This window comes from Xenopus laevis, chromosome 5S (genome assembly GCF_017654675.1).
Source record: "Xenopus laevis strain J_2021 chromosome 5S, Xenopus_laevis_v10.1, whole genome shotgun sequence".
NCBI classification, from domain to species: domain Eukaryota; kingdom Metazoa; phylum Chordata; class Amphibia; order Anura; family Pipidae; genus Xenopus; species Xenopus laevis.
Genome location: NC_054380.1, coordinates 105,635,551 through 105,652,839, shown reverse-complemented (window position 1 = coordinate 105,652,839; position 17,289 = coordinate 105,635,551). Strand labels below are relative to the sequence as shown.

Genomic DNA, 17,289 nt, shown 5'->3' with positions numbered 1-17,289 from the left:
TAGTTGCAGATAAATATGTTTTTAAGAAATGAAAGTAATTTCATCAACATTTTCTACTCTATTATTTAGTGTACCATTCAGAGGTAGAGTTATATCTCTACACCTTAAAGGGGATATAAGAGCAAAAAAATACCATTTTTACTTTCTTTAAAAAGAAATCTATCTCCAATGTACTTTAAAAAATGTCTTCCGTTTTTATAAGAAACACTCATAAGCCACAAGTGTTTTGAAAACTCTTATTCATCCATTCATGAGTTATCAATCATATCTGAATGAGTCCATACACTTACATATACAGAAATGTAAAACAAAACAGATAGGGGCCAATTCACAAAGGGTTGAATATCGAGGGTTAATTAACCCTCGATATTCGACTGGGAATTAAAATACTTCTATTTTAGCGCAAATAGTGCGATCGAACGGTCGAAGGATTATTCCTTCGATCGAACAATAAAATCCTTTGAAACGAACGATTCGAAGGATTTTAATCCAACGATCGAAGGAATATCCTTCGATCAAAAAAACGTAGGAAAGCCCATGGGGACCTTCCCCATAGGCTAACATTGAGTTCAGTAGCTTTTAGATGGCGAACTAGGGGGTCGAAGTTTTTTCTTAAAGAGACAGTACTTCGACTATCGAATGGTCGAATAGTCAAACGATTTTTAGTTCGAATAGTTCGATTCGAAGTCGTAGTCGAAGGTCGTAGTAGCCCATTCGATGGTCGAAGTAGCCCAAAAAACACTTCGAAATTCGAAGTTTTTTTACTTCGAATACTTCACTCGAAGTTAGTGAATTGGCCCCATAATGTTAAATATATGTAACTTTGTGCATATGAATTGTAATAGACTTGAAAAAATATATACATACAGACATACTTAAATACACATTTTACCCACCTGGAATTTGGTGATGGTCGGCACAGCTGCTAAATCAATGGACACATTGTGGTGTGAATTTATTTCCACTTCCACTCACTCAATGTCTTATGCTAGATTATAAAGCCACAAGTTAGTTGTCGTGTATCTTCTTCTGGGTTTAGTACTCAGCTTTCTGGCACACCACTAACAGCTGTTTTTTAAATAACAAATAAACCATATCCTTCCTTTTAAAGGAAATAACTATGCAGAACATTTTCTTTAATGTAAGAGTTGTATAAACTTCTCTTATAGGAGAATGTCCATCATTTCTAAGGAAGATGTGTGTCACAGAAGCTGGGTGTATTACCGTACATATACTGTGCAGTTACTGGATAGCAATTGTCTGAAATAGGATTTATTTTTGGTTTTACCTGCAGCTGTTGTAAGGTTTTATATAGACATGCCTTTTTCATTCATTTCACTTATTTTAAGGGGGTCTGTAATCTTATAGACCAAGAGTAATATTAGTGAATGGAAAGATCTAAGGGTTCATGTTTAAAGCGCAGGGTAAGGGCAAAGTGCCCAAGCAGCCATTTTTTTGCACACTGGCACACTGCACTGCACTTTATTTTCCTAATATGTCTTTTCCACAATTTTTTTTTACTTATAGGTTTTGACACATAAATGGTTTAGTAGTGTGCTTTTGTCGGCCTGCCATTCCGCCCCCCCTCCCATGTACTGTAAATGTCAACCAAGTTGTTTGTCAGTAGTGTATTGCAAATTGCTCATGCATGTCGGAATCAGCCAGAGAAGGTGCCCCACAGGATGAGAGTGTTAGTTGGAGCTTGGAAAAAAATACATTAATTTGAGGAAATGATGGAAAAAAAGAAGTACATTCAAAAATAACTGTAAGAAAAATACTATACTGCTTAATTACCCCCCAAGAATAACGAACTGCCTGAAATAAAAGTTCCGTCAGATGCCTTTACTTTATTTCCCAAGAGGGTCTAAAACCACCCTATTTTAATTATGAATGTGTCTCCCAGCCTTTTCTCAGAGCTGTTTCAATCAGATTCAGGTAAGCTCAACCCCTTCTTGACATTGAGTACTTTGTACAGATTGTACAATATCAGTCTTAATCACTGAAAACCAGTAGGCGCAGCCACTTCGTCTGGCATCTTTATGCACGAGCAGCTATGTTTCCTTTGGCCACTTGGGCCTTCCCCTGATTCGGCTTCTGTTTCTGTCCATACATGCATGGTTTACATATTTGAGGTCAGTTGCTGCAGATCGTAGGTTTGGAAGTTTGGAAATAATTTATTTCCCCAGAAGAAGTCTGTCCATGATGAAACACATCATGCAGTGCTGCATTGATGTTTGCTATTGGGTATTGATGCACTGATATTTGATGAGTGACTGCCTCTCCAAAGTGCACTTGTATTATTTAATAAACTTGTGTGAAAGAGTGTACTCTTTTTTTCTATTTACTTTGCAGTGTGTGTACGCCTAGAATATTATTGCGTAGTTAATCTCTGTATTTAAGGAAATGGTACATTACAGCATTACATGACACAATGACTCCCAGCATCAAATGACACAGTGGGGCAAATTCACTAAGATTCGTAGTTGCGCCAGCCGTAACTTCGCCGCACTTCGCCACACTTCGCCAGGCGTAGTTTCGCCAGCGCTCCACAAATTCACTAAAATCCAAAGTTGCGCTCAGGGGTAGCGTAAGGTTGTGAGGTTGCACTAGCGTTGATTCGCTAAGCGAAGCGAAGGTTAATTTGCATATGGCGCCAAATTCAAATTTCAATGGAGGAATATGTAGAATCACTACAAATGCCTGGGAAACCTTCAGAACATCAAATACATTTTTTATTTTGCCCTACACATGTGCCCACTGTATAGTTAAGTTGCCATGAGTTAGGAAATGTAGGGGGGAAGGAGGGGAGCCCCAAAAATGTTTTCGATCTTTTTCAGCCTATCACCCATAATATAGAAAAAATGCCAGCGTTTTTTGGGACTTAGAAAAAATGTGAACTTTTTTTGAAGCAATCCCTATCTACTCTATTGCGCTTCGCCTGGTCTGAGGTGGTGAAGGAAGTCTAGCGTAAAAGGTAGCGTTAGTGAATTTGCGACAGGCGTAAGGGTGCGAAGTAACACTAGCGAATGTATGCCAGCGTTTGTTAGTGAATTTGCGAAGTAACGAAAATGACCAACGCTAGCGAATTGACGCTAGCGTTAGGCGCTTCGGCGCTTAGTGAATTTGCCCCAGTGACTCCCAGCATCAAATGACACAGTGACTCCCAGCATCAAATGGCACAGGGATCCATTGCATCAAATAGTGACTGAGAATAAGTCACTTTCAGTATAAAATGAAAGTTACTCCCAACATTACTGATACTGAAACTGCATCTGATATTGCACTTTGCACACTGCACATGTATTTGGATATGAGCCCTTATGTGTTCAGTTACAGCTGCACTGAGCTAATGACACACTCCTTGCCATATAAAGATTTTCTTTGGTTAATTTCTTATTTCTTTTTTAATATACTTCCCCCCAAGCAAGCTTTATGTGGAAATATTTCACATTTAAATTTAAACTTCGCCAGGGTAAAAATATTTTCTTTTTAAAATTTAACCAAAGAAATCTAGATACAGTCAAATATAAAGGTCCTCTGCACTAACCCATTATCAATATATATAGGACATTAACGGGGGAATGTAATAAAAATCGCTAACGGAAAAACTATTCGCAATGCGAAAAGTTATGCCTTTGCGCGAACAAATTTAGCTTTGTGCGCATTTAATATAGCTTTTGCGAGCCCGGAAACTGTTTAGCGACCACTTCCGACAGTGAAAAACCGTTTGCGAATTTTATAGTTTGCGCCAATGCGCAGTCAATGTAATAAAACTTCTTACTGAAAAAGTCATTATGTTTGCTCCAAAAGATTACGACACCTTCAAGCACTTCTTATGAGTGCGCAATTAAAATTCGCAATGCGCAATTAAAATTCGCAATGCCCAATTAAAATTCGCAATGCAATAACAGTTTAAGGAACAATATTACATTGCGAGATGTGGTTTTTTAGTCTTATTGGTGCGAATTGTTTTTCTCTTTGCGACTTTTATTACATTCCCCTGTAAGACATTTTCCTTACTAAACTACTTCCCTTCCCTTTAAACAAAAGAGGAAATGTGTAAGCCTTGAAAGCAAGCAAGTTGCAGGTAAAACTTATAGAATAATTTTCCCTTTTAGGGATAGTCGCTCAAAAGACGATGGCGATTAGTCGCCAGGCGACAAAATCTCCCCGAATCTCCTCGTGTGGCCTTACCCTTATAACGTTTTTTAATTTCCATAAATAAAGAATAAATCTAAGTTAAACAGATACAGCTGCATTTGCATGAATCAGATGAAAGTCAGTGTAGGACTGGACAGACCAGAGATGACTTTGCTTATATTTACAGGTATGGGACCAGTTATCCATAATGTTCAGAATCTGGGGTTTTCTGGATAAAAGATCTTTCTGTAATTGGATCTTAATACCTGAAGTCTACTAGAAAATCATGTAAATATTAATTAAACCTTACAGGCTGGGTTTGCTTCCAATAAGGATTCATTTTATCTTAGTTTTGGTACAATGCAAGATACTGTCTTATTATTACAGAGAAAAAGGAAATCAATTTAAAAAAATTGTATTATTTGAATAAAATGGAGTCTACGGGAGACAAACATTCCGTAATTCAGAGCTTTTTGAATAACAGGTTTCCAGATAATGGGTCCCATACCTGTACCACAAAAGTTGTATGGTTTATATGAAGGCTATACAATTCATAAACTGCTTGAAAGTTTGTGGACCCTGACACTGACATTGAGTCTTAACGTAGCCCCTTCCTTCTACAAGGAACCTCCGGGAGACCTTAAATGAAGGCTTCCTCAATATCAAGCATTGGGTCTTTACCATCAAAATATTGGTAGAAGTAATACTTTTATTAATACTTTTATGTATGTATATAGAGCTGCCTTATGTATTGTACAGAGATTGGTTTATTGGATTAGAGTTTTAAGTGATGTCTGTGTTGCAAGTTTTATTTAATTTAATAATTGATACAAATGCATAGAGAATAATTGAATATACACACAATATGTCTTTATTGCGAGGCGTTTTTGACAAGCAGGTGTCTAAGTGGAAAATGATATTCATTGTCCATAAATATAATGTTATGCACTTGGGATTAACAAATATGAATGCTACTTATACCCTTTACCAGACAGAGGTGAGTCCTTAATGAAAAAATAATTTAGAACTACTTGTGGATAATAGACTTATTATTATTATGTAGCAAGCAGTGTTGGACTGGTCCACCGGGATACCAGGAAAACTCTCAGTGGGCCCAGGTCACCTAACTATTTGCATTGTATGTCTCTACAACAGCAACTGACCCATTTCTATGTAAGAATAAAGAGAAGAAATGGAGGGATAGACAGATAATAATATTTAAGGAGAAGTGATTAAAAGAATAAAGAAAGTGAATGAGTGAATGATGAAAGAAGGAAAAATTGTTTGTGGCCAAAGGTTTTCTGGTGGGCCACAGGCATCCCAGTCCGACACTGGTAGAAAGCAAAGCAATGCCAGGCAGTGGTGGCAAGAGGCAGCAAGACTGTGCCCTGTTTTAAAACAGGGCTCAAAGCAATATGCAGTGCAAGTTTAGTCTTCAGAGAAGAGCGATAAAGTATATTAGTATATTTTTTGCACTTTGCACTCTGTGTTCTCTTATGTAAATGGCACTGCACTAGTTATGTGTGGGCCGGCCCAATACCTGCCGGACCCCCCGGGTTTTTCTTTTATAGACGCAGCACCTGCTCACCCCGCCCCTTTTGTGACATCATTGGCGGGGCAGGGTGGGTGCATAAAAGGAAGCCGGTAGGCGGGCGCAGGTGGAGGGACACGCTGGCTTCGGGCAGGTTGGGGAAAACCCCACCTGCGCATCACTGCACTGCACCCCTTCTATTAAATGTTTTGGAGGTTCAGAAACTAAGGTTTGTCTGTCTGTAGTATATGTGTTTCAGCTATACTATATATATATATATATATATATATATATATATATATATATATATATATATATATATATATATATATATATATATATATATATATATATACACACAGATATATATATAGGATCGTTTAACTGGAATGCTTGGGACCCGGGGTTTCCTTATTCAAAATCTTGTCATAATTGGAAATTCATACCTTAACTCTGCAAGGAATAGTTCAGATATAAAATTAATATGAGTTAACACGTTTAATTGCATGACAAGGCACTGTTTTATTATTACAGAGAGAGTGGAAATAATTTTTAAAAATGTTACTTATTTGCTTAAAATAGACATTGTGGTAGGTGGACTTCCTGTAATTTGCAGCTTCAGATAAAGGACTGAATGCACTGGTATTGTGGCATTCAGCCAGTAACAGTATTCTCTTACTGAAATTGCAGAGAAAATTCTACTAGAACCATTGCCATAACTTATCTATACAGAACAGTGTATACCCTACTTGTTTTCTTGGTGGCTATGCCTTCTTGTAGCAAAAACTAATTTAAATGATGCACTTTATGTGAATATTAAAATAGTGTATAGGCTGCATTGGGGCCTTTCATAGGATGAATACTTGCATCTGTCTTGTGCCTTATGCTTAAAGGGATACTGTCATGGGAAAAAAACATTTTTTTCAAAATGAATCAATTAATAGTGCTGCTCCAGCAGAATTCTGCACTAAAATCCATTTCTCAAAAGAGCAAACAGATTTTTTTATATTCAATTTTGAAATCTGACATGGGGTTAGACATATTGTCAATTTCCCAGCTGCCCCAAGTCATGTGACTTGTGCTCTGATAAACTTCAATCACTCTTTACTGCTGTACTGCAAGTTGGAGTGATATCACCCCCTCCCTTTTCCCCCCCAGCAGCCAAACAAAAGAACAATGGGAAGGTAACCAGATAGCAGCTCCCTAAAACAAGATAACAGCTGCCTCGTAGATCTAAGAACAACACTCAATAGTAAAAACCCATGTCCCACTGAGACACATTTAGTTACATTGAGAAGGAAAAACAGCAGCCTGCCAGAAAACATTTCTCTCCTAAAGTGCAGGCACAAGTCACATGACCGGGGGCAACTGGGAAATTGACAAAATGTCTAGCCCCATGTCAGATTTCAAAATTGAATTTAAAAAAATCTGTTTGCTCTTTTGAAAAATGAATTTCAGTGCAGAAGTCTGCTGGAGTAGCACTATTAACTGGTGAGTTTTGAAAAAAACATGTTTTCCGATGACAGTATCCCTTTAAGGTGTAAATACCCCCCTGTAGTTTTTAATTGCTCCAAGCAGATAGTTACTTAATTGGGCCAGGTTGGGCATAGAAAGAATCCCAGGGTCTTTTACCAAAAGTGGTCATCTGTTTCCTCATTCTCAAGTTTGTATTATATGGTTCATATTCTCAGATAATGTTTTCAGCATATGTTTATCTTAACTTATAGGATCATCTGAAAAGTGGCTCCTTTCTACAATGAGGGAGAAATCTCCATGCATATCTAGAATGTTCAACAATTGACACACCAGCAATAAGCCCCATCCCCTCTGATGTTGTATCTCTGTGGCAAATGGATCGGGGGTGGTTAAGCATAGTGATGGGTGAATTTCTTCGGCAGGAGCAAATTCACGGCGAATTCCTGCGATTTTGTGGCGGTTTTGCAAATTTATTCGCCGCCGGCGAATCGCAGGAATTTCACCGGCGTCCAAAAAACTGTCAAAAACAAGACACCGGCACCGTTTTGCGAATTTCCTGCAAAAGCGAAACGCCCCAAATTCGCCCATCACTAGTTAAGCATTTTTAAAATATAATAATTTTAACAATATGTAATATACTATGTCATTTTGTACTTGAAAAGGCCTATTTCTGCCCAAGCAGCTTGCTTCCTTTAATTACTGAAAGGTCATAATGTACATAATAATATGCTCTTTAAATAACATTCAGATGGAGTGTCATACATTTTTTACTGCAGATGTAATATTTGATATCTACGTCTTGGCAGTATTATACATACAAAAATACAAAAGTCTATTTTATTTTGTTTCTGTTCAGTCTGAGAATGTACCATTTAAATCTGATTATTCCCAAGATGGTGATTGTATTGTGTATCTGGGCTAGGAGTCAGTTTGGAGCTGTGAGATATGGCATGATAATTTTAATTGAACTTCTAATTTATTTGCTTATGTATCTGGAAGAGAATTTCATCCAAGCACACTGGCCACCTTGGCTTCTGGTACTGCCTTTAATATTTTGGGGCAGATTCACTAAGCTCGAGTGAAGGATTCGAATGAAAAATACTTCGAATTTCGAAGTATTTTTTTGGTACTTCGACCATCGAATTGGTTAAATTCGTTCGAATTCGAACGAAATCGAACGAATCGAACGAAAAATCGTTCGACTATTCGACCATTCGATAGTCGAAGTACTTGCCCTTTAAAAAAAACTTCGACCCCCTACTTCGGCAGGTAAAACCTACCGAAGTCAATGTTAGCCTATGGGGAAGGTCCCCATAGGCTTGCTAACCTTTTTTTGATCGAAGGATTTTCGTTCGATCGTTGGATTCAAATCCTTCGAATCGTTCGATTCGAAGGATTTAATCGTTCGATCGAACGAAAAATCCTTCGATCGATCGATCGAAGGATTAGCGCTAAATCCTTCGACTTCGATATTCGAAGTCGAAGGATTTCAATCCGAGGGTCGAATTTCGAAGTATTTTTAACTTCGAAATTCGACCCTTAGTGAATCGGCCCCATATAATGCTAAATGGCATTAGCTCCATAGCTAAAATGTTTTCATAGCAGGTCTCCGACCAGTATGATACAGTGGCTAATAAAATAGATCACAATGAGCAGGAACATGAACTAAGATTTTTTTGATTGCTTCAGGCTAAAGTGTCTTTTCCCAGAGAGCCACCCTAGTCTATAAGAGGCCCCAACAGATTTTATTGGTGGAATGATAAATTGTATAACACTGAATGTAGTCTTTGCTGTTTATTTGGAAATGAGACTACCTTTCTCACTTTGTGTTCTGCAGAAAAGGAACCAGCTATTGACAACAAAAAAGATTAGCCTGGAAAAGTATGCTAATTCCACTCAGCCTGTTTATAATAAATAAAGTTCAGATATCTTAAAGTCAAAATGAAATAGGGCCAATTAATGAAAATTCTGATTTCTATATTTATAACAGTTTTTTTCTCTAAAAACTAAATTTTCTATATTTCTCTAAATCTCAAATAATTTGAGATTTGTTAAGTGTAAAAACTACGAAAAACCTCTAATATAAAACTGTGCCAAGTGAAAGCTGTCGAGGTCCCATAGAAGCCAAAAGGAGCTGCGCTGATTTTTATTCAATTCAGACTTTCAGAGGTTTTCTACATGTATAATAACATATATGAAGATTTATGCGTGCAGATAATGTCACCAGCGGGCCTCTAAATGGCTTTAGCATGCAAAATTTGTTAAAGTTGTGCATAATAGGCAGATCTATTAAGATCTGAATTAAGATCTTGCTTGATTGTACAAAAGAATATATCTGAACCTCCAATATGTTTGTCCATTAAATACTATCACTTCCAGAGCTCTTCTTTCCCGTGGCAGAATGTGCTTGACTGGAACTGGTCACTAGTGATGGTCGAATTTATTCGCCAGGCGCGAATTTGCATGATTAGCCGCCAGCGAATAAATTCGCGGAACGCCTGCGAAAATTTGCGGCAAAAATTCGCTGGCGTAAAAAAAAACGGGCGCAGTTTCGCAAATTTTTCGCAGTTTCTAATTTTTCGGCGAAGCGAAACGGCGCAAATTCGCCCATCACTACTGGTCACTGCTACTTATAATATACAAAAACTAAAATGGAATAACTACTTTTACTTCCTGTAGCATTTGACACCGTGGACATACCTTCTTTCTAATGAAACTTCATGGGCTTTTCAAAACAGAACATTTTCTGGTTCACTTCCTATGTCATGGTCATTTTTGTTGATTTGTTTTGTAAATCCCCAAATAGGTTGCTACCTTTCCTGAAAAATATTCTTTTCTATCTGTGTTACCTTTCTTCTCTTTTAATAACATTTATATCATTTCATGCTTATAAGCCAGGTGGAAACCCTAGTGCCTTTTTTACATACTGTTTGCCCTGCACTGCTTCATGGTTCTTATAAGAATGTGCAAAAAAAAAACATTCATGGAAGAGTCATATATTCTCTTAAACCAAGGCTGTCCAATTGGACATTAATAATAAGTAACATTAATAATGGGCAGTGTCGGACTGGCCCACAAGGATACCAAGAAAACTCCCGGTGGGCCAAGGTGTCAGTGGGCCCTCCTGCTTCTAAACATTTGGCTTATTTCATGGCCATTCCCTATTTCTATGAGAATAAAGAGGCTAAATAGATGGAATAATATGTTATAGTATGGAAAGAAAAAAGATTAGGGGAATAGAGGTTGACTAAGGAAAGGAAGAAAATAATACTTAGAGTGGGCCCCTGGTCTGGGTGGGCCCCTGGTGTCCCAGTCCGACACTGATAATGGGAGCAACACCCCACTGCTGCTAAGCTAATATTTATGAAAAATACATTTCAGGTTTTCATGTTTTGTACCACAAAGCAATTACAAAATGGGGCATAACAGGCGGAATGCATAAACCAACCCCTTGAGTGCAAAGTCAGATTCAGTGAGACAATCTTGGCCAGTTTACTCTTGATAACAGCAGCTCACTGGTAAATATCCCAGTTGATCTGAATTGTTGATCAAAGTGAGATACAAGAAAAGGCAGTAAAACAAACTAAGGCCCCAGACACACATACGTTTTTTCGACATGGTTCGCGCCATGGTTTTAAAAGAAGCTGACCGCCGTGTACATACGCTAGCGTAAGTGCTATTGCCTAAATTTTAAACCACTAAGCATATTGATTCATAGGTCTGCTTTTTTAAAACCATGGAGCAGACCGCTCAGAAACTGCTCCGACAGAAAATATGTGTGTCCAGGGCCTAAAAAAAATGTAAAAATGCAAAACTGGAACAAGGTTAGAGTAGAGAGCTTACATTTCATTATTAATTAATAGATTGAGATTAAATGACTATTTAACAATAGACAACTGTTAATAAAATAAATAGGGCTGGGATATTAAGGGGCCGATTCACTAACTTCGAGTGAAGGATTTGAAGTAAAAAAACTTTGAATTTCGAAGTGTTTTTTTTGGGCTACTTCGACCATCGAATGGGCTACTACGACCTTCGACTACGACTTCGAATCGAACTATTCGAACTAAAAATCGTTCGACTATTCGACCATTCGATAGTCGAAGTACTGTCTCTTTAAGAAAAAACTTCGACCCCCTAGTTCGCCATCTAAAAGCTACCGAAGTCAATGTTAGCCTATGGGGAAGGTCCCCATAGGATTTCCTAAGTTTTTTTGATCGAAGGATATTCCTTAGATCGTTGGATTAAAATCCTTCGAATTGTTTGATTCGAAGGATTTTATCGTTCGATCGAAGGAATAATCCTTCGACCGTTCGATCGCACTATTTGCACTAAAATCCTTCGACTTCGATATTCGAAGTCGAAGGATTTTAATTCCCAGTCGAATAATGAGGGTTAATTTACCCTCGATATTCGACCCTTTGTGAATCAGCCCCTAAGTGTGATTTATTATGTAACTCTAGTATAAAGTAGCAGAAAGGACACCCTCTTTTTCTATATATTTGTCTCCTCTCTCCTTATTTTGATTCTCTTTGCATTTCGTGGACTGTCATAAGATGAGACACAGAGCTGCCTTTTTCTCCACATGGCCAGCAGCGAGTTTCTAAATGATCTACAGAGGAAAAAGTAGATGAAAGGATCGAGGCATGCATTTAGAGAGGATAACCACAAGGTGCTCTCCTTGACATAGAAAAGAGTATTTGCAGAACACTGAAAGACATCTCTTGTCTGGCTTAATGTGTATGGTATCCGAGCAAAGTGGAATGGAACAAAACAAACAAAGAACACGGCAATAATGATAAAAACTTTGATGTTGACTTTTCTTCTCGATTTTCTTCTTTCACTTCTAGTTTTCTTGTATGACTGTAAGAGTTTCCTGGTTATAAGAAGGTAGCAGACCACTATAATCGCAAATGCAACCCAGAAAATGAATTGACAGATAAAGTTAACAATTTCATGCCACATTAATCCAAAATCAGACTTAAGCAGGTAACATTTTTTCACATTTTTTTGAGTTTGAGTCTTGCTAGTGAAAATCATATTGGGTAGGGAAATTGAAAACATTATAATCCATATTAAAGTTGATATAATCTTGACTGGACGCAGATTTGCATGAGAGTTGTGAAATGGTCTGACTGTTTTTAGATAGCGATCGATTGTAATAAGACCAAGGAATATAATACTGATGTACATTGTAAAATAAAATATCACTGACGTGACTTGGCACACAAAGCCCTTTAGCTTCCATAGCCCGAGTTTCGAATCACTTAGAATCTTAAATGGAAAAGTCAGGATCATGAGACAATCAGAAATGACTGAATTCTTCAAGAATATAACAAAATTTGAATTACTTGGTATCCGGAAAAATACATGTACTGCCAAACCATTCATTATTACGCCAACAATGAACAGAACTATGTAGAGCACAGAAAAAACAACTGTGTTGGTATGGTTATCCAGAGAGCAGGTGCTGTTAGTCCTAGAGTTGTTGGTAGGGTTGGACATTGCGATGTTAATGGGGACCGCTCCATATCCTAAAGAAAAGGAAAAAGAAGGGTAAACGTTGTAATCATCTATTTTGTTTGTACTGTAATTTGTTGCTATCATGCCTGCTATGGTGTTACAATGCACAAGTATGGCACAGGGTTCTTGCATGTATTATCAATATTTCTGTCATGCCAGCAGATAGCTGACAGAAAAACACCAGCCACAAAAATGTGGTTTATTTCCAAAGTGTGTTGTGCTCTTGTGTGCAAAGTTGCTGGCCCCATAAACGTTTTGATGGATCAGTTCATTTTTGAGGTTAGATTTTTGCGTGTTTATGAGAAATGTGCTGACTTGACTTCTGATTATTATTCCTAAAACATGCACAAAAGTATACATTTGTAACAATGTACAAAGCCAGCTGAAACATTTGATTTAAACACAGTGGCATAATTACTCTCCGGAGGGCCCTGGTACAGGATGGGCTCCTGAGTCCCCCTGTCGGGCCCTCCCCCCTATGAATTGTATGAGCTGTAAAATCTCCCCCTGCCCAGCATCCTGCCATAACCATTATTGCAGCGCTGGTGGGCCCCAAGGGGGTGTGGACCCAGGTGCGATCCCCACCTTTGCACCCCTGGTAGTTACGCCACTGTTTAAACAATAAAGGAATGTACTGTATTAGTGACCATATATTTATTAATACACAATGCAGGGTTTCTCCTCTGTGCGATAGATAATGTTCCATCGGGAATGCTTATGTCCTAATTCAGTTTCAAATTCCCATATAAACTTTGTAAATTATTTTTTAGGGCGGGAAGTTTTCTTTCTTAATTTCATTTGACCCATAATGCTAAAAGGAAAAAAATGGTCCTAATTGTTACTAACCCTATTTGAAAGGTATATAATTACATATGTATACATGTGGATTCTGATTTATTAAAGATCAGATTTTAGTGGTTTCAAATTATCACTCCAATCACAAACTCTAAAACCATGATTGTCATTGAATTTATTGAAAGATATTAAAGTGCGAACAAAAAAGTGGTGAACATAAAAATATGAACACTTTGAAAACCTCTAAAAATTCAAGTTTTTCAGACAATTCCTAGTGAAGAAGAAAATCCAAATACGTTTTTAAAGTCTGAATTGATTTAAAGGAACAGTAACACCAAAAAATGAAAGTGTTTTAAAGTAATGAAAATATACTGTACTGTGCTGCACTGGTGCAACTGGTGTGTTTATATAAACAAGCTGCTGTGTAGCCACGGGGGCAGCCATGCAAAGCTGAAAAGGGAGAAAAGGCACAGGATACCCAACAGATAACAGATAAGCTCTGTAGCATACAATGGGATTCTTCAGAACTTATGTTATCTACTGTGTATCCTGGGCTTGAATGGCTGCCCCCATGGCTACACAGAAGCTTGTTTATATAAACTATAGTAGTGTTTCTGAAGCAAACACACCAGTTTTACCAGTGTAGGCAAACAGTAAATTAAATTGTCACTCCTTTAAAATACTTTTATTTTTTGGTGTTACTGTTAAAGCAGTTCAATTGGATCAGAGCATCTCCCATTGACTTCTGTAGTACATTGACAAAAGTTGGTGTCTTAGAGGTTTTAAAGCTTTGTCTTAGACGTTGTCATGGTTTTTACATTTAATAAATCTGGAATTTTTTCTCTGGAATTTTAGAAATATAGGAAAGCCACAAATTTTTCAAGATTCTGTGAAAAAAAAGGCCCCATAAGGTTATGTTTCCTGGGTGAACGGTGCTACTCCTACATCTGCACCAGTTGTGCTCTAGGTGTTCTCTATAAAAAAGCTCTAAATAAACTGATATTTAAATTAATGTGCTGTGTAAAGAGGGAATTGTGTGCACTATATAATAAAATGCTGTAAGCAGGGAGGGGCAGGAAATACCATTAGCATACGGGCAGATTCGGGGAGATTTAGTCACAAGTTTAAGTCGCCTCACGAGGAAACTTCAGGCGACTTTGGAAATCGAAGCGCTGCGAATGCCATTGCGCTGACATTTTCTCATTACAGCAGGCGGAAGGCAGGGGGAAGGCAGTTTGGGGAGATTTTCGTCCCGCAGAAGAGGCGATTAGTCGCCATGCGACTAAATCTCCCCAAATCTGCCCGTGTGCTAGCTCCCTAAGAAAAAAAGCAAGAGTAAAGCTCTTTAGGACTCATTTATTAACATAGATACTAATCTGAATTAGTACAGTTGGCCATAAAAAACACTCTACTGTTAGTTATACAATGAAAGAAAGAGAGGTGCAGCTTCTTTAAGCATGATATAAAAACACTTTTTCAAGATTGAAAAATAATTTTTTCTAGCAATTACAATTTGAAATGTTTTTGCTTCCACTTTACCCTCAATCCTGCTCTTCTTTATGCACTTTCATTTTTCTCTATTATCATCTTGCTTTGTTACTACTTACAGTACCCCAATTAGGGCAGATTTACTAAGCTCGAGCGAATTTTCGAAGTTCGATTCGAACGATTTAATCGTTCGACCGAACGGTTTCTATTCAATCGTTCGATCGAATACGATAAAAATCCTTCAACTTCGATATTCGAAGTTGAAGGATTTCAATTCGAGGGTCGAATTTAGAAGTTTTTTTAACTTCGAAATTCGACCCTTAGTAAATCTGCCCCTAAGTGTTATCAATAAATCTGGTGCCCCTGCCTTATCACTGACATTAGCTTAGGCCATCTACCCATCTGCTTTCTTTATTGCAGGATACTTTGCAGCATAAAGCATAATACAGATAATGGATCTATTATTCCAAAATGCTCAGGCCCTGGGGCATTCCAGGTAAAGGGACTTTCTTTGATTTGGATTTAAACAATGGAGCATTTTGAAATAATTGAAACTATGACCAACATATCACTAACTCGCAAAAAATGGCCTCTGAAGGAACCATCAGACGACTTAGCAGGATGTTGGTCCTAGCACCAGTGAGTTCAATTATTTTAAACGGAGAGGCATTTTCAGAAGATTGTCGCCTGCAGTCGCTCATAAATAGTCACAGGCGATAAATAGTCACCGTCTGCAACCGCTCTAACTCTACTTAAAAATCTTTTAAACTTTAATTAAATCGAATTTATTTTGCCTCCAATAAGGATTAATTATATATTAGTTGGATCAAGTACAAGGCACTGTTTTATTATTACAGAGAAAAAGGAATTATTTTATTTAAATGGAGTCTACGGGAGATTACCTTCCTATAATTCTGAGTTTTCTGGCTAATGGGTTTTCGAATAACAAATCCCATGCCTGTGTAACAAAACACCCACTTACAATCAATAACTAACTAACTCACAATCAATACCCTAACTTATTAATAAGTTGTAATGACATTTTACTTGATATAACAAACAAAAAAGAATGAATAAAAAATGAAAGTATTGGCAGTGAAAAAATGTATAAGCCATTATTAACAGAACTAATATTACCTGAATATTCCATTGTAGAATCTTTCCAACTCTTTTGATTATAGGATGGGGTGTTTGTTCATGTAGTTAGTGTTATATTTTCCTTTCCATTCAGAGTTGTAAAGTACTGGCTGCTCTTTTTTTCTGGAAAATCCAAATGTTAAGAGTTGAAGATAATGTTCAAGTTCATTGCTTGCATTCCGACTGCTTATAAATGTTCCTTGCTACTTTCACAGGTTCTGTTTATGACACGAATACTTTATTTTCCAACTGGAGATGAAAATATGTATTCTAAGGCACACTATCACAAGCTTTGCCAGCATCTGCAAAACATTTCTGATTCTCCATGGCCTTAATCATTTTGTCTTTCCTTTGCCTTTAATGTTAAAAAAGACCTTAAATGACACATTTATCAATGTCATTAAGCCAATAACTTTTAAAGGGAAATCCTAGCTAAAGTCAAAATTAATTTTGCACATTATTTTAAAATATTCATATATATGTAATTAAACAATGTATTCTTTTATGTGTTCTATATTTTAACATCGTCAAGATATTAGTTTCTGTTGGCTTGTGATATTCACTTTGTTAAAATATATAAAGCCAGACTGGCTTGAACAAAATTTTGGATGATACAGAAACAAATACAAAAGCTTCAGATTTTATGCTGAAATTATCTACTTTCAAATCCTTTAGAGAGAAGTGCAATATTTGTCCAGGATCTACAAAGAACCAGGCCTTAAGGCCCCCATACAAGGGCTGATAAAAGCTGCCGACAGACTGAGTCGGCAGCTTATTGGCCCATGTGTGGGGTCATCCGACGGACTTCCCCAATCGATATCTGGCTGAAAGTCGGCCAGATCTCAATTGGGCAGGTTAAAAAATCCCGTTGGATCGCGGCCGCATCTGTTCGTTGATGTGGTCCAGCGATCCAACCGTCCGTATCAGATGCATTATGATAAAATCGTTGGGCCCTTGGGCCCACGATTGGATCAGGCCGATATTGCCCGCCTCGATGTGGGCATATCGCGGAGAGATCCGTTCGTTTCCCGACATCGCCAAATGAGCGGATCTCTACGTCTATGGCCACCTTTAGATTACCATTATAAATATAGCATGTGGCATATCACATGTGTTCAAGAAGCAACTGAATTCATGGCACATGAATATGCATGATCTCCCTGTGTGGAATTGTTCAAAGGCAGAGTTCAGATTTGTTG

General features: G+C 37.6%; 1 protein-coding gene across 2 annotated transcripts in view; it reads right to left on the bottom strand.

Moving 5' to 3' along the window:
- Nucleotides 1–11,527: 11,527 nt before the first annotated feature.
- Nucleotides 11,528–17,289, bottom strand: part of p2ry12.S (purinergic receptor P2Y, G-protein coupled, 12 S homeolog) — a 33,425-nt gene continuing 27,663 nt past the window's right edge. For both annotated transcript variants that reach the window (XM_018264801.2, XM_041564942.1), the window contains exons 2-3: nt 16,091–16,213; nt 11,528–12,681 (exon numbers count right to left, since the gene is read on the bottom strand). In XM_018264801.2, coding sequence (XP_018120290.1) covers nt 11,642–12,681; nt 16,091–16,103 — 1,053 coding nt within the window. In that variant the 5' untranslated portion in view covers nt 16,104–16,213 and the 3' untranslated portion in view covers nt 11,528–11,641. The remainder of the gene's footprint in view (nt 12,682–16,090; nt 16,214–17,289) is intronic.